General features: G+C 37.2%; 1 protein-coding gene across 8 annotated transcripts in view; it reads left to right on the forward strand.

The window, feature by feature from the left end:
- SYNE1 (spectrin repeat containing nuclear envelope protein 1) overlaps positions 1–26,461 on the forward strand; it is a gene marked incomplete at its 5' end in the record, with an annotated part of 384,290 nt that overhangs the window by 86,710 nt on the left and 271,119 nt on the right. For 7 of the 8 annotated variants that reach the window (XM_079780696.1, XM_079780700.1, XM_079780701.1 and 4 more), the window contains 11 exons: positions 962–1,045; positions 3,925–4,017; positions 5,107–5,285; positions 7,652–7,848; positions 8,526–8,635; positions 12,030–12,080; positions 12,909–13,016; positions 14,817–14,954; positions 16,286–16,450; positions 23,778–23,890; positions 24,427–24,595. In XM_079780696.1, the coding sequence (XP_079636822.1) occupies positions 962–1,045; positions 3,925–4,017; positions 5,107–5,285; positions 7,652–7,848; positions 8,526–8,635; positions 12,030–12,080; positions 12,909–13,016; positions 14,817–14,954; positions 16,286–16,450; positions 23,778–23,890; positions 24,427–24,595 (1,407 nt within the window). The remainder of the gene's footprint in view (positions 1–961; positions 1,046–3,924; positions 4,018–5,106; positions 5,286–7,651; positions 7,849–8,525; positions 8,636–12,029; positions 12,081–12,908; positions 13,017–14,816; positions 14,955–16,285; positions 16,451–23,777; positions 23,891–24,426; positions 24,596–26,461) is intronic. The other variant, XM_079780699.1, reaches the window with a different exon arrangement.

A 26,461-nucleotide genomic window follows, 5' to 3' on the forward strand; every position in this document is an offset into this window, starting at 1 on the left:
ACAGAGGTTCCAAAATAAAGAATAAATAAAAGTCAAAAATTTTAAAAGTACATTTTCTATTTAAATATTTATTTAAAATATCATACATGTGTTTACCTAGTACACTATAATTGGGAAGTAAAAGGTACTTGGTTTGAGCTGCAGTGGGAGATTAGTTAGGGTCTGGTGTCACGGAAAAGAAACCAGTTTACCAGCTATGCAATAATGGAGACATTACTTCACCTCAATTATCCACTTGGTTCCTATCAATGTAAAGGAGGCTAATCCTATCTACATTATTGAAATTATTTTGAGTTTTAAACTTAACATTGTGGTACATAGAAAGCACATGATAATTTTAGTAACTCCAACATAAGTAATCAGAACATACATTTGTGTAGATAATATTTTCATTCTCACAATCCTACTTTTTAACCTTGGTCTTTATATTGAGCCATCTTCTGAATGTGTGCATTTTGATCATCCAAATCTAGAAATGTCAACATTGTCAATAACCTTTCATGTCAGTATAACTGAAAAAAAAAAAAAAGGTGAGTTACCAAGAGTACCTTTTCAAAGACTTATTTTTTTTAGAGCAGTTTCAGGTTTACAACAAAATTACAAGAAAAGTACAGAGATTTCCTATATACCCCAGGCCCTCACGTAAAGGCTACTTTTCATATAAGTATTTCCTAATCTATAGGATGACAGTGTCAGTAGACAGCATAGGAATTTTGTGAATTTCCACTCTAAGACATACAGAAACCTGAAAGGCAAATGCCTTTATTGAGTATATCAGTAAACTTTTAAGGTGCTGTGTGGATAATGCCCCTTCGTATACCTGCCCCTCTTTATAAACATTCTCCGAGTATGTTTAAATATACTTACATAGGTTTTATAAGTCTCTTTTTATTTCTTTATCTTTTATTGAGCCATCTTCTGAATGTGTGCCTTTTGATCGATTCCTCTTCTCCTTTCATAGCCGTGTGAACAAGGACGCCGTATGAAGCGGATCCACGCGGTGGCTAACATCGGCACCGCGCTCAAGTTCCTGGAAGGAAGGAGGGTAAGAGAGACAAACCCAGAACACTTGAAGAGGAAGGTGTGGGCGGACAGATGTTTTCAATATTGGCTGCAGAGTGAAAACTCTGCCTGTGATCTACACAACACACACAGGCAGCATTATTGTACAAACAATTTTAGATTTACAGAAAAGTGGCAAAAAGGGGTACAGCGACTTCATGTCTACGCTTCATTCACCTTCCTCTAAAGCTAACAACTTATACATAGTACATGTGTGTATACAGAGTACAGTTATCAAAATACGGAACTTCAGGTTGGTCCAATACTATGAAGTAAAGCATAGACATTAGTCTGATTTCATCAGTTTTTCTCCAGTGTCTTGTTTCTCTTCAGGATACAATGAATCACACACCTTGCATTTGATCCTTTGTCCCTTCCACTCTATGGCACTTGCTCATTCTTTCCTAGTCTTTCATAACTTTGACACTTTTCATAACTGGGGGCCAGTTATTTTGAAAAAAATGCTTCTCAATTTTATGATTATATTGAAGTGATGCATATTTTGCAAGAATTCCAAGGAGGTGATGTTGTGTTCTTGTCAGCGCATCATATTAGTGGATGATATAAGATACTGATAGGTCTCATTGCTGGTCATGTTAATTCTGATCAATGGTAAGGACATTTGCTGTGTTTCCTTTATGGTAAAATTATCATCTTCTCTTTATATTATAACTGAGAAAAAAACTTAAGGGAGGTCATTGACGTCAGGTTAATATTCTGTTTATTCTTAAACTTTGCTCACTAATTTTAGCATTCATTACCTTCAGTAATTATTTCTGTGCTGTTTGCCTAATGGTGATTTTATATTTCCCTCATTTGTAATGTAAGAAATTATTTTTATTTTTCCTCCAATTATTTATTCAATTACTTATTTTAGCACAAACTCATGGATATATATTTTATTCTATAGTTTTAATTTATTAGTTTGTTCAAGTTTTGGCCATTAAGTTTCTTCAGTCTGGCTCCTACATATCCTGTATTTTCCTTGCCCCAGTCTCCTCTAAGGAAGCTGGGGTCCTGTTATTAGCAAATGGCATTTAGAAACCAAGATTTGAGTGCTCGGTGTGCTCATTGCTACTGAGGTTTCACTGCTCCTAGGCCCTCCAAACAGACCAATCTAGAAAATATGTTTACTAACCTGGGGGTATCTCTCTCGCGCGCTCACTCACTTCTCCCATATACGTGTATATAAACCATTATTTCAAACTGATACTTCTGATTTCAACTCAGCACGTAACATAGTTTTCAGAATTGCTGGCCCATGTCCCTGTGAGAAACAGATTGACTAACTGAAGAACAGTATTTGTGTGCAATTCTTTTGGTCTTTATCATTACAATATCCAGTCAAAAGACTGCTTCTAAATTTAATTAGGTTGCTTCTGTTCTTCCTGTCCCTTTTAATGTTACTCATTGAAATAGAGTTATATTCCATTTTCAGAACCTCCCCCCAACACACACATTCTAGTTAACTAATTTGGGGGATGGGGGGGGGCGGGGAATGAGATCATTACTACAATCCTAAGAGCAAAAGTTATACTTAGAGAAGTGCCTTCCTCATCCTTACTTCTCCATTATCATTCCTTCCCTTTCACACGTCTAGGTAACTGGTCTCTCTAGTTTCTCATTGATCATGCTTGTATTTCTTTTGCACAGGTGAGCAGATGTTTCTTCATATACCACCTTCTTTTTGCCATGAGGGGAGTGTGCTATTGATGTACTCACACAATTTGCTTTTTAAATTTAACAGCATATCCTGGAAACCATCCAAGTCAGCTCAGGGACAGCTTCCTCATTCATCTTCGCAGCTGCATAGTATTCTATGGTCTGGATGTACCAGAGTTTATTTAACCACTCTCCTATGAATGAGCACTTACGTTACTTCTAATATCACTCAAACAGAAACAGTGATGCAATTAATAAAACAGCTAATGAAATTGTGGCTGAGAATTATTGAGCTAGAAGTTTAAGAATTCCTTTATTATTAATTTTTGTCTTTGTTTAGAGATTACGAAAAGGATGAGTAGTTCTAGTTGTATTCTATGGAGATTGACTGAGATAAAATCCAGTTTGCTAGGATGGAGGAAATAACTTTTTTTGACAGTTGGGAAGGCATTGAAATGAAAAATTGGAAACAATTATAGGCAGATGAACATGTGTCTTGAACACTTTATAATTATCAATGCCCCAAATAGGGAACTAAACACTATCAGTCTTTCTACTTTACTACTTCTTGGCTTTCATTGTCTTTAAAATTTATTCTGCAAATAATGCTCTACATTTACTTCCTGCATTTTTATTCCCTTTGAACAAATAATGCTGGTTTTCAAAGATTATTTTTTTGTATATATCATCTTCTCCCTTTGCCTTTCATGTCAGTCCATGTACAGAGGATCACCGGTTAGTACAAATTTTAGAATTTTTAACTCCTGACTTTTATAGGTAAAAGAGAACATAAGTTTCATGCTATTTGGTAACAAACTTCAAAGTAAGTGCATCTTCTTAAATTATTCATCACAGTTTCTTTTAAGTTCCAGTCAAGTTCTGAATGTAAAGAATAACCTTTTCTTTTTTTCTGTCTGGTATTTTGTTGGTAATCCCTTGCATGATGTCACATTTTTCAATTCAAAGTTTTTTATTTCATTTTGTGGTTAATTTTATTGTGTGCACCTAATGAATGCTCCTGAAATCCCCACTGAAACCATGTGCTTGTTGCTTTTATTATGGCTTACCCTACTTACTCGTGTGTATCACTACACAGGCATGACCAAGTCTTATAGATGTCTAATAAAGTGTTCAACGTTGCATAATTAAATGGGTTATAATCTCTAGTGCATTGCTAGTACAGTGTTTCTTTTTAAACAGATCAAATTAGTCAACATTAACTCCACTGATATTGCCGATGGCCGACCCTCAATAGTTCTGGGACTGGTGTGGACCATTATTCTCTATTTCCAGGTATTGTGTCATCGCTCCTTTATTAGTTGATATAATGTCATGGAGGGAAGTAATGGTGGGCATTTTAATAATGCTGCGTCTTACTTTTGAGGTTGATTCTTAAGCTGGCAGAAATCTGACTTTCACACATACATTGGTTTTTGGTAGCACAATTTCCTCCTCTTCTCTCTAAAGGAGTTGTACATGTACCTCCCTAAAGAATTCTGGCATAAGTACCCGATCTGAAAAGTGGGCAGGACACAGTGAAGATGAAATATTGCTATAGCAAGTTCAGAAAATTTTTCTTTGTCTGGAAGGGAGCAGGTCTATGCTCCTATTAGTCATTAAGGAGAGAAATTAACTTGCCATCCCATCCAGAATAACAGTTCTAGCCTTTATTTTTTAAAATATATCTTTTATTGATTTCTGAGAGGAAGGGAGAGGGAGAGAGAGATAGATACATCAATGATGAGAGAAAATCATTGATTGGCTGCCTCCTGCACTCCCCACTCTGGGGATCGAGCCCACAACCCAGGCATGGACCCTGACCGGGAATCAAACTGTGACCTCCTGGTTCACAGGTCAGTGCTCAACCACTGAGCAACACCAGCCAATCTAGCCTTCACTTTTTTTTTTTAGAGCAGCTTTACATCTACAGAAAAATTGAACCTAAGATACAGAGATTTCCTCTATAACCCTGCACCCACACATGCATTGCCACCCCATAATCAACATCCTGGCCAGAGCCATATTTTTGTGAGAATTGATGAACCTATATTGACATATCATAATCATTCAATTCACATTAGGCTTCCCTTTGGGTGTTGTACATTTCGTGAGTTTGGATAATCATTCAGTTTTATTTATCAACTCACATGGATTAGACGAGAGTTTATTACTGTGTCTAAGATACAGAGATGTAGTTCTAAATACAGCAAGAAGTACAAGGAGTAGGACATCCATCCATCCTGCCCTTTAAAAACTTACATTTTGTCAGCAGTGTTAAGGGAGTTAAGATAAAGCATTTTTAGTTGGAAAACTGAAACATCTGAGGAAAGAAGAACAAAGGCAATTCCTAAATTTTCGCTGACCTTTTCGCCGCCCTCATAGATCGAGGAGCTGACCAGCAACCTGCCGCAGCTGCAGTCCCTGTCCAGCAGCACGTCCTCCGTGGACAGCACGGTCAGCTCGGAGGCCGCCAGCCCTCCCAGCAAGCGGAAGGTGGCCACCAAGATCCAAGGAAACGCCAAGAAGGCTTTGTTAAAGTGGGTTCAGTACACAGCAGCCAAGTAAGTACCAGGAGTTTGTTTACATTGAAACGCTTGAAGAACGTGAGTTACCAATGCATACTGAGTGCCTCTTCCCACAACTGCAAAATTTGAGGATATGTTTGATTGATGGCTTTGCTTCAGGTCTCGTTTCACTCCTTCCTTGAGTTAAAATGTAAACACTAATACTCTAGGAAAATCCTATATAATAAAGAGGTAATATGCAAGTTGAACCTCACACCCTCGCACAAGATGGCTGCCCCCATGTGGTCAAAGATAGCCGCCCCCATGTGGTTAAAGATGACTGCCCCTATGTGGTCAAAGATGGCTGCCACAAGATGGCCAGCAGGGGAGGGTAGTTGTGGGCGACCAGGCCTGCAGGAGAGGGAGGGAAGTTGGGGGCAACCAGGCCTGCAGGGGAGGGCAGTTGGGGGTGACAGGGCCAGCAGGGGAGGGCAGTTGGTGGCAATCAGGCCAGCAGGGGAGCAGTTAGGCGTCGATCAGACTGGCAGGAGAGTGGTTAGGGGGTGATCAAGCAGGCAGGCAGGTGAGCAGTTGGGAGCCAGCAGTCCTGGACTGTGAGAGGGATCCCAGATTGGAGAGGGTGCAGGCTGGGCTGAGGGACAACCCCCCTCCCTCCCCATGCACAAATTTTGTGCACCAGGCCTCTAGTTCTGTAATAAAACCAATTTCTTCTTCATTTATGTCACTAGGCCTGATTAGGTCATTTCACCCCTACACTTAAATAGCATGTGGGATAATTCTATTCAAGTCATTGTTTTGGACTTTTGCTCCTATGAAATAATCTTTACACAAATAAATTTAAGACTTAAATTTGGTTATCTCATTGTAAGACTATTGAGTTCTCTTTAATAATAATGTGAACTAAGGTTCACATTTTGAAAGATTACATGTTATTTTTTCCTGAAAGTTCTAGCAATTTTATTTATTCGTTTTATCTGTTGGTTTCATGTTCTATCTGGAATGTGGATTTCTTTGTCAACTTCAGCTTTATGGATGAATAATTTGCTTCTAGTTTTGTTTCCTTCTAGGTATAGTAAATTTACATGAGTGTACATTTGTGTGATAATGCTGGGTAGAAAAATACTACTTTGAAAAAATATATTCTTGTAGCAATTTCAATAGAGTTTTCAATTGAGCATATTAACTAATATTAACTAATTAACTAATATTTTATGGTAAGATCTGTTCACATAGAAGCTGTGCTTTTGAATGATTTTCCTAAATGACATGTAAAATTATCTCACTTTCTGTTTTGTTTTGGATGCCTAAATCTAATCTGAATCTTATTCTTCACTTCCGGAAAATAGTTGTAAACAAGCACTTATCATTATAAAATATTGATGCCCTAAACACAAGGAGTTCTATTTTTAAAGTGTTTGAAAAGCAAAAATAAGGAAATACAAAAATAAACATAAAGAAGATATAATTAGTGTTACTAAATTATGTAGTTTTTAAGTAAGGAAATGTGGGCAAAGGGAAAATATAGATATAAAAGTAAGATGGACCCAGAGGTGAATGTACACATGAATAGATAATAGAACATTCTGCCCAATCTTGGTGGGTATTGGCCAGTATGTTGGCTGAAAAAATTACAAATGTACTACCAAAGACAGAAACTCTAAGAGAACTAGAACAGGATTCAGGACTACTTGACAAATACTGAAGTCTTACAAAACTGTTTTTTAAATATTTGTGAGAAAGCCAGTGATTATATCTTATGATGCAATTTTTTAGGCAATGTATTTTATGAAAGCTGAATGTACATTGCCAAAACATAATTTAAAGTAAATCTTAAATTTACTGAGATAAAAATTAAGGGCATTTATGAACTTTTGATGCTAATCAGTTTATCACTTAGATATGTTTTATGTTTCAGTTCATGGAAATTTTGAGAACATAGTGTAAAAAAATAGAACTGAGTGATGTTATTTCATCTTCTAATGTCTATTATATTATATCTATTATAACCTGTGCATGTACAACACAGTTTTCTTATCATTATTATTTAAAATGTTACTTTGTTATATATATATATATACATATATATTTATAATTTTACCATTAGTTAACCAGACATTTTAATCTAAACTAGTTTTCTTTAAAATGTGTTTTCAATTGAGTATCTCTATCACTGAAAAATCTAATATAGAAATCTTTAAGTATGGAATTATAATTTCTACATCTTATCTTCTTACCCTCTAAAATATTGTTTTGCTTAATTTTTTCTCAAAATCAGTTAACTAATATAGCTAGCCCCGTATCATTTATTGCTAAAGAGCATTGTTTTCTGCACGAGGCCTTGAGAAAAATGAGTATTATCTATTCAGACTGTGACATCATTCTATTTTTTTAATCTCATAAAGGCAGACTGGAATAGAAATCAAAGACTTTGGGCGGAGTTGGAGAAATGGGGTTGCCTTTCATTCAGTCATCCATGCTATTCGGCCAGAGCTAGTGGACTTGGAGAGGGTGAAAGGAAGGTCCAACCGAGAAAACCTGGAGGAGGCTTTCACCATTGCTGAAACGGAACTGGGCATCCCCAGGTTACTAGATCCCGAAGGTACATTCAATAGCATTTGCTCAACTCAGTAGACTTGTATGTTTTACACCCGGAAATTACACATGACTTTCACGACTCTCTGAAAGGACAGAGAATTTGAGAAAAGCACAAATGTAAATAATATCTCTCTGTATTGATTTTCATTTGGAAAAATATTCTCTGCTATAATTGGGAACAAACTATAGCTCTATCGCTCCAAATGACACTTTGATATTGTGGCTCTATATTTGGGGGGGGGGGTCGTCTATATTTGGCCATATGTAGTTATGCAAGCTAGCTAGTCACTTGTTATTCATTGCCACATCTATGTTTTAACTACTCTGTGTTTTAACTACTACCCACTCACCACAATTCTGAAACTTACCTATTTTGTGTATTTTATTAATTAGAAGATGCCTGAATAGTCAAATAGTATTTCAGGTTTTTTATCAATTAATGTTGAGATTTCAATGAAACAAGTACTACTTTTCTAAAAGCTCTTAAAATGTCATCTTTATAAATTACAAAATTTCTGCCATGTATAATTCAGACTACATTTCCCCCCCAAAATATTTTTAAATATCAATCATGTTTTTCTTCTGCCTTTAGTATAGTGTCTTTGGTAGATTGGCTAGATTTCAAAGCTTATATTATTATAATCTAATTAACATAAATTAATTTGGTTTTGGTTTTTCCAGATGTTGATGTGGATAAACCAGATGAGAAGTCTATTATGACCTATGTAGCCCAGTTTCTGAAACATTATCCTGACATCCACAATACAGGCTCTGATGGGCTAGAGAATGATGTAAGTCTTGGCTTTTCTTTAAGTATTGATATGCACTCAAGGACAGTAACTCAGATGTTTACATAAGCATGCTGTTTCCAAAAAGTTAAATTGTAATGCATTTTTACATAGAGCAACTGAGTAAAGAATAGGTATCACCAATTTTGGAGGTAATCAGAGGGAAAGACTTCTCTGATTTGTAGGTTGACTATGACAGAAAAGGCAATATTAAGTGCTGGAAATGTAACGCTGATGAGTTAAAATTGCGGAAAGATATTGGTGTTGGGAAACATTATTTTAGTAATTTAAGGATGGAACACATTTTGTATCTATCTCATCATTTGTGCATCTAGATATTGAGTCCCACTGTTCTATTCAATCTGATGAAAACTAATTTTGACTTTTAGACTTTGTTATATACATTGCTGTTCACATCACACAGGGCAAATCTGTAAAAGTTCTAATTATTCACCATGGTTTGATTTTTTTAGCCTTTCAATGGTTTAAATAACATTTATATATTTTCATACTGCTCAAATGACATATGCCTATTGTAATAAATAAAAACAAAATTTGAAAAAAAGAAATTATTTCTGTTCGACCTTCTACAGAGAATGTATTCTAAAAAAACATTTAATGTGTTGGTGTGAGATCCAAACATTTTCTATGTATTTATAGGCACATATAATATTTTAACAAAAATAGAATAACAGTATACATACAATTTTAAATTTCCTTTTCATTGTACAAAACTTTTCAATGTCATTCTCTCTAGGTCACCTTATATATGTAGAGCAATTTATCCAATTTTAATTTTTGGAAATTTCTGATGTTTTGCTGATATTAACAATGCTTCTGTGAACAAATTTTCAATAAAGCATTGTTTTACAGTTCTTTCTTAGAAATGTACTTCCTAGGCTAAAGACTAACAGATTTTTAGTGCTTTTTGAGACTTTTTTCTTTTCAAATCCCTTGTAGGAAAGTTTATCCCATTTTATACTTTAGCTAGCTCCCCAGAAAGCCTATTTTCTCAGGCTTTAACAACAATGAATATTACCGTATTCCTAATTTGTTAAAAGTAGTAATTTTTTTTATTATGGATAATTTCTTATAAGGCAAAACGACTCCAGGGAAAGTAACAAATGGAATTTTCAAAATGTGTTCAAACAACCCCTCTGTCTTTATTGCTTAAATCTCATCTAGAGTTTTCAGAGCAGTTTGAGAACACAATGAAGAGCAACAGCAAAAACAAAAGGACAAAATAAAATCGATTTTCTAAATAAACCTAGAAACAGGTTTGAGGAGGAAAAAGGCCAGGGGAACATAGCCCAAACTGTTTGAATAGGAAAATGCTCTGCACTAATAGAAATCAGCGACTTCATACAAGAATTAAGCAGAACCACTGTCACTAGTTGCTTGGATGAAGTTAATACAGCATTGGATAGAACTATAGCAGTTTGTTAAAAACTACAGATTCAGGGAACATTTTTTGTTCCTTTCTGAAGAAGCATGGGCCTCCTGCGTAACTAACTTATGGCTAGCAGAGGAAATGTCCCTAAGGAGCATCCCAGGAGGCCAGAGCTCAGACTCTGTGCAAATCCCAGCGTAGATCCCAGTCACGTGCTTAGAGCCATTGGGAGATCTCTGGGTTTTTGAGAATATAATTGGGCAGGGATGCTGCTGTGTAAATGAGAAACTCTAAAGAAAGCACATTAGATAACACAGCATCGAGAAAATCAGCTTCCCCTCTCATTTTCAAATCTAACGTCTTTATGTTACCCAATTGGATTTATTTCGGATCTGGTTTTAGAGTTTGTAGTATTTTCATTTCTGACAATCATCTCTCTGGAGTACATTTGGTGGCTGAGAAAGTCTGAGGACCAAAAGGGGGTGCTTTCTTAACGCTCACGAACAGGAATTTAAAGCAAAAACTCTTAGAGACTTGACACACACACACACACACACACACACACACACACATACACACACTAAGGGCATAAGCTTGTTAATGAACTTTACTAAAGAGGCTTTATTTCCCTGAGATCATTCTCATTATCTAAAAAATAAGTCCTGATTATTCTTTTAAAAAGTCCCTCTGTCCTTTCCCTAAAAAGTGGATGCGAATGATTTCTTCAGGGTTCTTTCAAAAATTAATTTTGAGAAAAAATATATTTTAAACTTTGCCTTTTTTTAATGTGGCATTTGTAAAGTTGGGCATAACCACCTAAAATGACTATTTTAAATAGAAAAATGTATATTTTCGTGATGTAAGGTCACTTAATGAAGCTACATGACCTCCTAATTCTGCCTCATGAACCATGAAGATTTTATAGACTATCCCTCTGGGGGCTATTGATGCCATCACTTCAAACACTCAGTACTTGTCTATGCAAGCCTTAGTAAATAGTTTATTTTTAATCAATTTTTAAAATATTGGCATCAATATATCTACCAGGCTTCCATTTTTGGTATAATTGATTTCTATGTCCTCTTTATGAATTTATTTGAATTATTTTATTTATATTAGATACCATCTTAAATAAAATTTTCTTCTGGGAATATACACAATATATTTTTCTACTGCAACCAACAAAACAGATGAAGAAACTTTTACCTAAAGGCATTCCTTGGATAATCAGTACTCAATGGTAAATAAAATAAAAAATAGGCCTATTGAGTCATGTGTCTCACCAATTAAATGTTCAGTTGTTTATCACTTATTCCTTCTCTCATTGCAATAAATATTACTGGCTGCTTTCAGAAGCACAGCATAGCCTTCATTGTTGATATAGAGACAGAGAAATGCATACTCTGATCATATTTTTAGAGAAAATAAATAAATGAATCCACATACCTTTTCTTGACATTGTTCTTTTTTATTTATTATTATTTTTTAATTGATTTCATAAAGGAAGGGAGAGACAGAAACATCAATGATGAGAATCATTAATTGGCTGCCTCCTGCATGCCCCACACTGAGGATCGAGCCTACAACCAGGCATGTGCCCTGACTGGGAATTAAACCGTGACCTCCAGGTTCAGAGGTTGACGCTCAACCACTGAGCCACGCCATCCAGGCTACATTGTTCTTTTAAAAAGTTTAAAATTTCAAGACATTTATAAAATGCATATATTGCCACATATGACTATTACCAATTAAAATGAAAACATCAAATGCCAGAATACTACATTGCCTTATTGGATTCAAACATTTAATGCTTCAAAACAAAACAAAACAAAACAAAAACACATGCAAAAAAAACTTATGAAAAACATCTTAAAGTAACTATACCCTTAAAATTAATATCTATTTATTTATAGACAAATGCTTCCCCATTGTTCTTTTCTTGTTTCCTATATAATTTTGTCCCTGATTTATATTATTTTCCTATATAATATCTTTTCATATTGTTAGGAAATATTTCCAGATTTCCTACTTTTTGCAAATTCTATCCAAAATCTTAAGGTAAGATTTAAGTAATCTTGAATTAGTAACTTCTTTCAAGCATCCTCCATTCCATAGTTAGTTAGCCATTCTTTTGCATGTATTTGCCTTTATATACACATTTCTTTTAACACCTTAATACTGTTATTTTCTTTTCCTTTCTATTAGAACAAATAACACATGTAATTGTTATAGAATGTTAATTACAATCTAAGCCACTCCCATGGACTTTTCTACTAATCTTTAAATATATAATGACATCAATTAATTCCTCTTTAATAACACATAATAGCACTAATGAAAGGGAAATCTTACAGTGACAATATTTGTTTTTATTATATTTGAAATGGAAAATAAAATTAAAGACATTTTTGTATTTTAATTAATTAAGAAGGAAGTCATTCGTTGAAATAGGTAAGTATTGAGTTAATTTATAATTCTGAGTGAATCGCATCTCTTCTGCCCAATATTGGGTCACAGGGTTTAATAAAGTTCACACGGTTTACTAAAATTTTCTTGCTGGGAATATACACAATATACTTTTCTACTTCAACCATTCCCTTTAGAATATTCCCTTCTTGTAAACATGTTCTTAAATAAATTAGTGGGTTTTTTGAGAGAAAAAAATAGAGATAGATAATTTCAGTATTCAAAGACAATTAATGTACTTTTACAGAATTCACACTTGCTTTTTACTCTCCAATAAGGCATGGTGGTGGGGGGAGAGAAAAGTTCTCAGAGACAGTTAAATGACTGAATATTACGTCTACTCTAGGATCAGCCTGGTATTAATCAGCAATTAAACACATGCACAGTTACTAATATAATTATAACATCTGCGGTTCCTAGAGAGAAGACAGGCTAATGCTGAAGGAAACGAAAGTTTGGATAGAGCAATTCGAAAGAGATTTGACACGGGCACAGATGACGGAATCAAACTTGCAGGATAAATATCAGGTAATGTATGAAAAAGAGACTTCAGTTTTTAAAAGCTTTGCATGCGTAAGATTCATATACGTCATTTAATCTATGTTTACTATTTCAAGTGATATGAATGAAAAAAGGCTGTAAAGAAATCTTGCGCATTATCTTGTTTGCATGTGATTTAGTAATTGTGTTTCGACATAAATAAGCGGTTTGAATTGTGTGGGCCCACACTGTGTATACAGCTCTGAGGCTTCGTGGCTTTTCCAGAGCTCAGAGTCTTATAAATAACCCGGAACACAAATATATAGTTGTTGTTTTTATAGAAGTCATGATTTTGCAGATGTCACATAACAACAAAAGAAATCCACCAAAAATTGATTTCAATAGAATAAGCGGGCTTGAATAAAGGATTGCGCCATGCTTATTTGGAGCGGGCCCATTAATGGGATCAGGCTCTACAGCCACCTGCCTAGTTCCACACCATTGCATTCAGGGGAGGCCAGGCTGGTGGTTGTTTCTCCCAGTCTCGTTACACTGTTTTTAACTGAATTTGGCTTCCAATTTCTACTTCCAAGATACAAAATCACATGACAGGTTTCCCAATGAAATTGTGACTTATTCTATGCAGCATTGACATTTTCCTCCTATTTAAGATAGTATTGCATTTTAGTAGCAAAGCTATGCTAGTGTACATTATATTTCAATCATTTGCACTACAAAAAAAGGTATCATGATGTGAGAGTCAACATGGCAAGCAACAAAAGATTTAGCTTTTGGATTAATGTGTGATTTCATATCACCATATCTAGAAAGTGAGCCTGGATTTAGATGGATGATGTCATCTATATGATATTTGATAAACTTGGCAAAGTGGACAATTTGTGGGATATACCTTTTTTGCTTTGAAATTCAATGTAATCTTTTCCCCCAAAACACAAAATTTTCTGGGACGAGCTCCCTTTAAAAAAATGATTAAACCAGTAAATTGAGAATAGAAATGCAAGGATGGAGTGAATGTACTTATTTGGTCCATTAGTGAGTTTTAGTTTTAGCATAAATTTTCATAAACTAATTCAAGTTGTGAAAGTACCTGTTGCACAGGTGCTATTTTATAAATCGGAGCCAAAGGATTATAAAAGCACAGAACAGAAACACTCCTCTGGGCCAAAGATGATCACCAGTTTTGTGAAATTGGGTTAGAGATCATCTGAAATCTGAAGAGAGGGAACATTTCCTATTGTTTGTGGGTTTATGTGCCATCAACATTTTCTATCTGTTTCCACTTTCAAACAATAGTGTATTTTCCAGTTTTTCCATGCATAGAGTTTTGTGGAATAAAATTGAAGATTGATTTTATGTCTTGGTAATTTTTTATTACATTAAGTTAGAGGAATAGAAGATACCTGTGGTAAAATATTGATTCACCATCTCCCCCCAGTGTTCTTTATGTAGATTTACATGTGTGTTCACTCTGAGATTTAGACATTGTTTTAGATGTGTTTTTTATCTGTTAAATTCTGTAGGGCTAGCCTCATGTTCTTTAACCTAACTGCACATGTTAGTGGTATTTTCAATTCACATGTGAACATGGAGTCACCTTTTAGGATGTGTTAATTTACTATAAACTGTGTAGAAAATACTTAGCCTGGGGCCTGGCTCATGGTCAGGGCATGATGAATGGTAGCTGCTATTCTTAGCATGTCTGTTATTGTTATTATCAACAACATATATTGAGTGTTATCCAAATATAAAAGATTGTTATTTAGGAAATGTAGTTTCCTTTGCTTTTTTTGACTCATTGCCATGTTGTTGCTGTTTTTCCTCTTCTAGTCATTCAAGCACTTCAGAGTCCAATATGAAATGAAAAGGAAACAGATTGAACATTTAATACAACCATTACAGAGAGACGGTAAATTGTCACTTGACCAAGCATTGGTGAAACAGTCCTGGGATCGAGTGTCCTCCAGGGTAAGTTCCCCCACGATTGACTACATGGTGCTCATGTAGTTTAGTCAAGAACATTTCCTATCATCCTTTTCTACACTGTGATGTTGCACCAGGTCCCCTGCCGCTGTCTGAGGTAGGAAAGGCTTTACTGTGGGAGAATCTTTGTCCTTTAAGTTTATGGAAGTGCTAATATAACACCTTTCCTGCCTCGCCTACCCTACATGGGCTGTCACCATTGACCACATGACAGGCTGAAATCCTGGAAGACCATATGGGTTACTTCTCACTTTACACAAATTAACTCTGGGTTGTTTAACACTGGAGCCTTCACAACTTCTCCATTTTCCATAATCATGTTTCATCAATAGTTAATAATCTCCCCATATTCACATTCATTTTTATATTCTTTAATTTAACATATCTTTTTATCTGGTCTTTCATGAACCTGAAGGAAAATGCTCAGTAACTTTAATATTAATACTTTGCAAACTTAAAGACCAAGATTTCAAAACCTGTGACGTTTCTGTCACTAATGGGGCTATCTTCCCTATTTTCTTTATTTCTATAATCTACTTTTTCCCCCATAAATTTCATCAAATACTGGCTTAGTTTCTAAGTACCTTACCACATTCTACCTGGCATTCCATCAAGCTGGAAAATGGTGTTTGAGAACTGAATAAAGTGGAAGACATGCAGACATGGTTAAGAATTATATAATTACTATAGGTTCGGTGCACAACATTCGTGCACTGGGTGGGGGCGGGGGTCCCTCAACCCAACCTGTGCCCTCTCACAGTCTGGGACCCCTCGCTCCTTACTGCCTGCCTGCAGCAGAGGTGGGAGAGGCTCCTGACACTGCCGCTGTGCTCACCAGCCATGAACCAGCTGAGCGGTACACCCCCTGTGGAAGTGCACTGACCACCAGGGGGCAGCTCCTGTGTTGAGTGTCTGCCCCCTGGTGGTCAGTGCGCATCATAGCAACTGGTCTTTCCACCCTTCTGTCAATTTGCATATTAGCCTTTTATTATATAGGATAAAAAGAATCCTGAACATTTGTCTGCCTCCAGAGATGTCTAGATGACCATGGTTTTTCTGATTCCTGGCATGTGGAGTGATCCATATGAGCTGGTGCATAAACTCCTGCATCCCTGAGTATGTCCGCATCCCAGTCCTTGTACTACAATTTCCTCCCCATTCTCAAAGCATCAGCTTGAACACAAATCATTTCTTACTTGATATTTATTAAATTAACCTGAAATGATTAACGTGAAGCTTTATGTAGGCTTTAAAATCATTTGGGGGAATTGCCTCTATATTAGAGATAATTCGGTCTTTCTTCTTTTGCATTTCAGCTCTTTGATTGGCATATCCAGCTGGATAAATCTCTCCCCGCACCTCTGGGCACTATAGGTGCCTGGTTATACAGGGCAGAGGTGGCCCTGCGGGAGGAAATAACCATTCAGCAGGTCCATGAGGAAACCGCCAACACAATACAGCGGAAGCGTGAGCAGCACAAGGTAAACTCTGATCAGGAGACCTTCTGGCATAATGTGGTGTGGAGATGTGGCCTATTTAGAACTCACACTGACCGGGCTTCCCAGGCATCCATTCCTACTGATTTAGAGATGTCGCACTGTGTATACAGCTCTGAGGCTTGGTGACTTTTCTAGAATTCAGAGTCTTATAAATAACCCGGAACACAAATATTTAGTTATTGTTTTTATAGAAGTCATGATTTTGTAGATGTCACATAACAACAACAAAATCCACCAAAAAATGACGTCAGTGCCAAACGGAAACTTACTGTAGAACAAGCGGAATTGAATAAAGGACTGCGCCATGCATATTTGGAGTGGGCCCATTAATGGGATCAGTCTCTACTGCGACCTGCCTAGTTCCACACCATTGCATTCAGGTGGAGGCAGGCTTGTGGTTGTTTCCCCACCTCGTTACAGTTATTCACTGGATTTTGGCTTCCAGAAAAGCCTGGGCCATGTCCATGTTGAGATTCCCAGTATATTAAAAAAAGGGGGAAATGCTAAAGTCGTGTTACACTAATAACACCACTTGAACCAATTAGCAGTTCACCCTAAATACAATTCCAAAATTATTTTCATGTAAATCCTATAACAATTAAAACAATGCTTAACCAATGTGAATATTTCATACAAAAGGAGTCACATAGGGTTTACCAGTAAGTGTAGAATGCATATAGACTGCCGGTTAATGTGTCAGTTCAGCCAATATGCACCAGGGAGACTGGTGAAGGTGCCTCCAAGCCAGAGGTTTGAGAAACAGCATGTGTTTGTGGTTCATTAAAGACTTACATCTAATCGAAATGCACCACCAAAGAGAAAATGCCCTACAATATTAACCATGCTGTTTACTAGCATGAGAGATTTAGCAGAAATCTTATTTCAGAGTATACTCTAGGCAGCATCTGCCCCTGATGGGGTATGGATTTCAATTGGTTGCATGCTGTTAGTCTCCTCAGTGATTATATGATTTGAGGTTCTTCCTGGCTCTTCTGGCTCCCTGGAGAGAGAGAGCGAGAGACCCTGTGCCAACCACTAAGTGTGCAGCCGGAAGCATCTCTCTGCCAAAGAGCAGTAAACAACCATGAAAACCAGAAGTGAACTGGAGTGGGGAGGAAGGGAAGGGTAGATAACCAGAGATGATGGTTATCTGGGACTGAAAACCAGACAGGACTAGACTGCAAGATAGGGAATGGGATGAGAAGACAATAGGAAGCCAACAGAGGCAGGGGCTAAGACGAAGTTCAAGGCAAGTGTCCAGAATGATCTTTTTACTGGGGTAAAAACTCGTACTAGATCTGGGCATAGGTATTTGAAGTCGTAGAGTCATAAAACAATGTAATTGTCAATTATAAGGTACATTTTCAATCATTCAAAATATACTTATTAGGTGCCTATAATAAGCTAAGCTTTGGTGATGTGAGAAATGTGAATCATGGTTAGGATAACTAAAATTATACTTTTCTCAAAAGCAGAAAAATCAGCTCATCAATTTGGTATCAGTACTCTGCTCTGCTATATTGGGCTCGCTTGAAAATGCAGTAAATTGAGAAAAGAACAATATAGGACTCATGAATATGTCAGCAAGAATGTTTGAGAATATTATCTTTGCATCCAATTCCCAAAGTAATTATGGCTCATACCATGAAAACTTAAAATGTCCTCAAGATCTAGAATTCTTGATTTTATGCATTCATCACATTTTTTTAATATCACACATGACAATCTTTCATTACTTATATATAGGCAGTCTTTGAAAATTGAATTCAGATAAATATATTTTTTCAAGAGTTCATTTTATGTTTTGACCAATGTTGTTTTTATTATTTTTAAAATTAACTTATATGTATGTAGAAACATGCTTATTCTGGAAAACAAGGTACACCTCTATAATATTTTCTGTTTTTCGGATGCCCTAATGCTCAGTTATCTAGAAGGCTAACAACAATAATCATAGCTAATTACCCTCGAGAATTTAGCCATCTTTCAGTTCTAAGTACTTAATTTTGCTAAGCACTTGACATTGGAGTTATGAAATAGGTATTACTATTCTCATTTTGCAGGTAAGTAAACTTTAGGCAGAGAAAGGTTATGTGCCTTGTCTAAGGTCACATAGCTGATAATCGGGTTTTTTAAGTACTAAGCTCAAAATGTGCCCACAAAACTATTGCATATTACAATACATGTAGAGTGATTGAACCTAGTTAGTTTTGATTAGTAGCGTTGCTTTGACAAAGTAAAGGCTTTCAGTCTGAAGGAATCAAGAGACTAGTCATCAGATTCTAACCATCCTCACTACAGTTACTGACCCTACCTAGATCACTTTCCTTCCTTTCTTGAAGATTTTATTCCCTGGATGACAACACAAGCCATTATTTTTAGTAACTTCAGTAACCTGTAGGTGATCTTCCAATATCCTAGCCTCTCCTCTCTCTGAGCGATCCCATCCTGCACCCTAACCTAGCCCCTCCCTGCATAGGCACAGTCCAGACCTTGTCATCACCAGTAACTGAAACCCCTTCACAGTCTCTTTCTCAAGCATCTCACTGTGCATGCAAAGTCACCCCAATTCCAAGTCTTCATTTCCTCTGTGCCCTATCCTACTGCCATCTTACTGTCCGCATCCTCCCCAGGCCATCGAATAGGTCATTCAAATCACCCCTTGTACACACGCTGCCCGCCTTATCCAGGTCTCACTTTGTCCTACTCTCCTGGTTAAAGCACAGCTCTGGTGAAAGCCCACGCTCTGCCTAGTTCCTGCCCACACAGAGGCAGCTGACTGTGGCTGAGAAAATCACACCCCCGGTGTGATGACTAACCCAGGTGGGCCCTTCACGCTGCCTGGCACTCCAAAGGCATTTCCCGACTCCATTCCCTCTCCATTCTTGGTACAACTATTTCATGCCTTGTCTCCTCAAACCTTCCACACCTCCTCCCCCATCCTTACTCTTAGCTGCTAACAGGGCTTCCTATATCTCTGGGAAAATAGAAGCAATCAAAAAAGAATTTCCGCAAGCTCTCGCGACCACAGCATCCCACCTACGTGCATCTGTGCTTGGATCTCCCTCCTCACTTCTGTTACTATGGATGGACCATCTGTGCTCCGAGCGAAGGCCCACCCGCCCCATCCTCCCTGCTCCTCCCTAGGTCTCCCCTTCTCTATGGCTTTTCTCTCTCTTTGCTAGATATTTCCTACCCACATAAAGTAGGCTGCTATTTCTTTCATCTTAAAAATTCTTTTTCTTTAAAACAATAAAATAAAGAAAAAATGTCTCTTTCCTAACTATACTTTCCCATCCAGCTACTGCCCATTTTTCCTCTTTCCTTTTACAGCAGCAAAGCTCTTGGAAAGAGTTGTCTATGCTTTCATTTTGGCTCCAAAACACTCTTCTCCCATTCTTCCCAGAACCCATTCCAACCAAAGTATCCCGAGCAATGCTATCCATCCCAAACAGGGATCTCCTTGATCCTCACCCAGTGGCCAATTCTCAGGCCTCATATTACCTCCCCTGTTGTTACAGAATAGGAGAGGGGCTTGTCTCCCCCAGTTGCTCGTGGTGGTGGGGTTCTTGGTACCGCTAGGATAAGCATTTCCAGAGTTCCCCATGGGAAGATGAGATATTGTAGGAAGCTTTATTTCTGTGGCATTACACCTCTGAGTTTTCAAGTTTCCATTTCCCTTAGTCCAGTCATAGAAGAGACTGGACTTTAGTAGGTAGGGCTTTAGTAGAGCTAAAATCAGAGTCAGTGTTCAGAACTTCCTTTCAGTGTTGGTGCCGGGTCCAGTCTAGCATCAGGCTAGTTTACCTGGTTTCCCCACTGAAGTCTGTGAATCCATTGTGTGTGGAGTTCAAATAGCTGTGGATCATAGAGGCAAATACAGGAGAATCAAAAGAGTGTACCTCAAGCAACAAAAGCAACAAGAGATAGAATTCCTTTAAATTATATATATATATCTCCAAATGTTGACAAACTTGCAGTGGCCACACCCATTCTGGTCAACCATTTCTGTCCCCAGATGTGATTGACAGGTAAATACCTTTTCTATGTCACCCCAACTTTACTGGGCATGTGTCTATCTTCTCTTTGTTGGGTTTTTTTCCCCTAGTGTTTTGCAGGGACTAGGCCAGTATCCCTGGTAGGGAGTGGGGGGGAGGGGTGTGAAATTGCAACTTCCCAGTGAAACTGTCCAAATGACATGCCTATAATATCTGGCCTTCCTTTTGCTTCTTTCCTATCTACACTAATAAAAGAGTAAGATGCAAATTGACCGTACCTTCACAGTGCCCACCAGGCAATCAGGAGTTAGTATGCAAATTAACCCAACAAAGATGGCGGGTTAATTTGCATATGCAGGCGCCAAGCAGCTGGGGGCATTCTGCACTGCCCCAGCCGCTCCGGGCCTCTGGGCAGCGTGGGAAGGCAGAAAGGTGGCTCCAGCTGGAGTGAAGGCGGTGCTGGCAGCCAGGGGAAGGAAGGCCCATTCTTGTACGAATCTTCTTGCATCGAGCCTCTACTTATTAATAATTAGCTAATTCTGATGGTATCACGATCAGAATCATTTTACACAGTTACCCCTTTATCCTCGACACACTTTCCTCATTTGGTTTCCTAGTTTTCTTTCTCCTCCTATGGCCCTGCCTTTCTAGTCTTTCCACAATATTTATTATGTGCAAAGAGTGTTCTAAGCATTTGTGATACACCCATAAGCAGAACAGGCAAAAAGCCCTACCCTTATGTAACTTAACCTCTAGTGGGAGAAGAAAGATCAGCAATGATAAACATAATAAATAAATGTTCAATTAGAAGCTAAAAGGAAGTATTAAGTGGAGTTGCATTTTTAAGTAGGGTAGTCAGTGAAGGCTCACTGAAAAGATGACATCACACAGGCAAGCACATCCCACCTCAAGGCCCCTGCCTTTGCCATCACTCTGGAATGTTCTCGCCCTTGACTTGAAACATTCTTCCACTGATATTCCCATTATGTGCCTCTTTGTCTCCTTTGGGGCTTTATAGAAAGGTTACCTTATAGTCCACACTAGCTTGGCCACCTCTTTGAAATTATAACTCTCTTTCCCCCTTCATTTTAACTACTATTTTAACCATTTACCTCATTTATTGCTCGACTTCCTACACTGGTATCTCGGCTCCATAAGGGCAACTTCATTGCTTGTTTTCTCTCTCTTGTATTCCCAGCTTCTAAAATTGGTTTTAGAAATAGCCAGGTTTCCAAATTTTTAATTGGGTCAATATTGCTCATTCGTGTTTTCTAAGAATTTGTGGCATTTGCCTAAGTTTTCAAAATTATTATCAGAAAATTGTTCAAAATTTTCTTTTCCATTTTTTTGTAATCTTTTCTGTGCCTACAGTTAAGCTCCATATTGTTTCTTTGCACCTTCTCGCTCTCCTTAATTGCACTTTTGGCATTGTTGGTTTTCTCTGTCATATCCTAACCATCTTTACCCATCCGCTTTCTTACCAGAGGAATATTATCACTTTTTAAAAAATATTTTAATAGTTTATTTGTTTTTAGAAAGAGTGGAAGGGAAATGAAGAGAGAAAGAGAAACATCTATGTGAGAGTGTAACATCAATTAGCCATTGAACCAGCAAGCTCATGGTACACAGGATGATGCCCAACCAACTGAGCCACACCAGCCAGGGAAATTATTATCACTTTTTTTAATGGTATCACCCTGGCTGCTGTGTGAGAATAGATGGGGTTAGGAAGAAAGGGTAGGAGCCAATGAACCATTTTCAATAATCCAAATAGAGTCACCAGAACCAGGATGGTCGTTGTAGAGATGGTGAGAAATGGTCAGATTCTGAATAAAATTTTAGGTCACAGCAAAGAAAACTTTCAGCATTAGATACTGATTATGAAGGAAGGGGAGTCAGACATGACACTGATTTGGTGACTGAGTAACTGGAAAATGGAATTCTCATCAATTAAGATGGAGAAATGATAAAACAGATTTGACATAGAAATGTGTCTGGGTCATAGAAAGGAAGTGGAGAGTGACTGAAATACAGCAATAGCTGCTCTGGGACAGTCCTCTGTCCTCTGGACCAGCGTGGCCACACGAACTGCCCTCTTTCTGGGCAAGAGAGATTTGTGAGTGTCTGTGCAGTCACCTGCAGACTCAAAGCAGGTTGAAACGTAGATACAGCCACATATGTCAGGATAGAATAGTTTGCCCTGGGCTTTTTTTACAATGTAAACATTAATATCCTGCCCCCAAATTAATGTCACCTATGTCAACAAACACTTATGACTTCAAACATTTTAATTTAGAGCATAAGAGCCTTTCATTTTCCCCTCCCATCAGGTGTTTCTCATATGGCTTGAGGCTCTTATTTGCTTCTATTTTCTCCAGTTAATCCACTAAATCCTGGTGTGGGAGAAACAATATCCACTTAAACAGATCACTCTGGTGGACTGATGTGTCTTACTTCTCAGAGAGTGACAAGCTGTTGAGTATTTATTCTGCTATTGAGAAATGAACTATGGCATAAACACAATATGGCATGAAGTTGTTCACCTCTGTCTTTCTTTGCAATTGGCTAGGAATTGTGAAATTCAGGTAAATCTTTATACGAATAAGTCTGCTGACAGTGAAAACCTCAGGAAACAAATCAAGGGAGATTCAAATTAATCTAAATAAATTATTCAAACTATGGAGTTCTATGCAGTCCGCAGGAATACTTATAAACTTAATATGGGACATCTACGGGAAACTCCCTGTGCTTATTTGAAATCTTCCAACCATAAGGGTATTTTCCTAAAATATTGTAATATACCCGACTTACTTTAGATGGCAAGCAAATATCACTTTATGACAGCTTGCATGCATTCAAAAGAACAAGAAAAACTGTAGAGTCTAATCTTTTTTTGCCATGAAAGGGTTAAATTAGTTTTGCTTTAGTTTTAAGCTTTTAAAAACCAGCATATCTAAAACTCCAGGGAGGAGAAAAATACCACCAAGTCACTGTGTGTGGCAATCATGCCATTTTCCTTTGGATCATGTACCTTTAAAATGTGTGAATGCATTGCCGTGCGAGTGGCATGTGTGTTTAAAAGATGCCATGATCGTTAGATGCAGCTCTCGCCGGGGCCTTGCAGACCAGCAAGGGCTCCTGTGCGAGGGAAAAGCCCGTGACAGGCGCCGAGCCGCATGTGGATGTGGCAACAGCATCAAATTGTCGAACACATTGACTCATCGGTGCAGGCTGCAGAGGATGCCTCTTAGCCTCCTGTGAACATGTTGCCTCATTTTTTTATTATTTTTTTTTTAAAAATCGCATCCTAGGATCTGCTTCAAAACACAGATGCCCACAAAAGGGCCTTCCATGAAATCTACCGGACCAGGTCGGTCAACGGGATCCCAGTGCCACCTGACCAGTTAGAGGACATGGCCGAGAGGTAAGATGTCTTAGACGAAGCCTCTTTTTAAAATGCTCGCTGAATGAATGCTTTTTTCCATTGCTTTTCTTTTTGTATGCATTTGTATTTTCTTTTACAGAAATGCTTAGATTTGGTAGAGTAAAATTGGGCTCCCATAACATATGCTTAAGAATGCCAGCATGCTAACATATTATTCATTAAAGAGTTAACCTGCTTGTGTGCAGAGCCTGGAAATCACAGAACTGGTTTCTTCAGAGGCTGTATTTTTATTCAGGGCTGTGAGGAACATTATGTAATATTGCAAGAACAGTGTATAAAAGAAACAGATGAGAGATGTTGGCAGGGGAAAGAGCTGTATCAAAGACTTCCCTCAATCCCGATTCGCCTTTAAACCCAGAGCCAGAAAAGGAATCTGATCTCCAGATAGTGATCGATCAGCCAGAGTTTGGAGGACCCCGTGCCTGCATTAGATTCCACAGGGACTGTGACAGGTTAAGTAAGCCCCGCTCTGTTACTTAGTTACATCCTGTGAATTCTCCTTGTTTTATTTCTAGGTTTCATTTTGTTTCCTCCACATCAGAACTGCACTTAATGAAAATGGAATTTCTAGAATTAAAGTACCGTCTGCTCTCACTGCTGGTTCTTGCAGAGTCGAAGCTGAAGTCTTGGATCATCAAATATGGGAGGAGAGACTCCGTGGAGCTGCTGCTGCAGAACTACATCGTAAGTGTCCCTGGGGCTGGGGTAGAGGAATCAGAGGACCAGGGATGTATGTAGCATTGAATACCTGCCAGTGTATCTGATAACTTAATCTTGGATTGAAATGTGAAGGGTTCCAGTGTGTTAAAGGGGCGCCATAGAAGTTTGTGAGCTATTCATTGCAAACTGAAATATACACCTATATTCTTCGGAAATATAAAATATTTTGCTGCATTAACCACATTGAACCATTGTGACTGACTTTATTGCTTAAAAAAGAAAAGTTTTGCATTGTATACCCATAGCTTTGACTGTGAGCTCACCATTGAAACAGAGTGAACATACTTAAAGGTTATCTTCTTGTCTTCTAAAACCCAGTCTTGGAGAACAATTCTCAATTGTTGTAAACTATATATATATATATATATATATATATATATATATATATATATATATTTTTTTTTTAGATTAGGAGAGCATGTCTTTTTTATGGTTACTCCCTGAGCATTTGCTTCTGTGTGCACCCAGGAAAAGTAAAAATTTGTAAATCTCTGTACCAATATAATTTTTAAAGATTATCTCATATTTTGGGCTATCAGTAAAGATTATCTCATATTTTAGTTTATTTATATAGAATAGTAGCTTTGTAATAATGAAGGAATTAGGTTGTTCTATAACTAGGAGTTTCCATTTATATGTAATTAGAGAATTATAATTATCAAAGGCAGCTTATTTCTCTTAGTTAAACACCCACCCCCCAAATTTATTCAAAATACAAATTTTCTCACAAAATGAATGTTAGTAGGACATTTCAGTTCTGTCTTGTTCAATTGATGTTTAATTACAAATTCTAAATAATAAATTAATAAATCCAAAATATAGGCCCATATTTTACCTGACAGTCACAGATAACTCTGAAACTGGTATGAGTGATACTTGTTGAAACCATGTCTTTATTGAAGAAGCATCCTAGAACCATAAAATATTTTGCTACATTTTAATTTCATTTTCTAAGTGATAAATGAACAGCAGGCATTTAAAGGGGAAAAGGTTTAACAGGTTTGTAGTAAAATATTTCTTTTGATTTAATTTATTGTCTCAGAAATAATTGTCAAAAAATGTGAACTCTGTTGTATGTTTCCTTATTCATTTTTAATTATTTTGAAAAGCAATAAAAAATCTATATATTTAACTTCAAGTACTTATAGCAGATTTTTAAATATTAAATACAGATATGCATTTATGTATTCAGGTTTAGTCATATAAATGATACACTCTGAACTCGGTAGGTAATTATTCAGGATTCATCTTTTTCCATCTATTTAAGGATGACCAGTCAGATTGAAATGCCTAATAGGAGTGTTGCACCAGGTTAATGTCCAACACAATGATGTTAGTAATTCTCTTTGACTTCCTCAAATAAAAGGTTTGTGAGTGGAGAGTTGTTACCAATGATGAAAAAAAAAAAAGCGGTATTTTCTGCCAGTCCATGAAGTTCACCATACAGCTCATTTTAAACTGCTTCCCAAGTCAAAGTCATTTGTAAAATTGCTAGTTACTCTACAAACATAGCAGGTTTCAATGAACATGTCCTAATTTTCTTATGCCCTGTGAAAAAGACCTATTTATCACTCATACTTATTTTCCAAAAGGGGTTTTAGGTATTTTTTAACAGTTTGAATAACTTTGGAAAATTGAATATTTGTCATATGCCAAGGGTTTTCATATTGTTTCACTGAGGAAACAAAGAGGGAATGCTTAAGTCAGATGCTCCAATGGCACAGTTGGTAAGGAGTGGAGTCAGGATTTGAATCCACCTCTTTCCTACTCAAAAGCCCTTGTGCTTAAACAGTAAACTTTACTAACTAACAAAATTGGCTGTGAAAAAGG

The sequence above is a fragment of the Cnephaeus nilssonii genome (genome assembly GCF_951640355.1).
Source record: "Cnephaeus nilssonii genome assembly, chromosome: 9".
Classification (NCBI taxonomy): Eukaryota; Metazoa; Chordata; class Mammalia; order Chiroptera; family Vespertilionidae; genus Cnephaeus; species Cnephaeus nilssonii.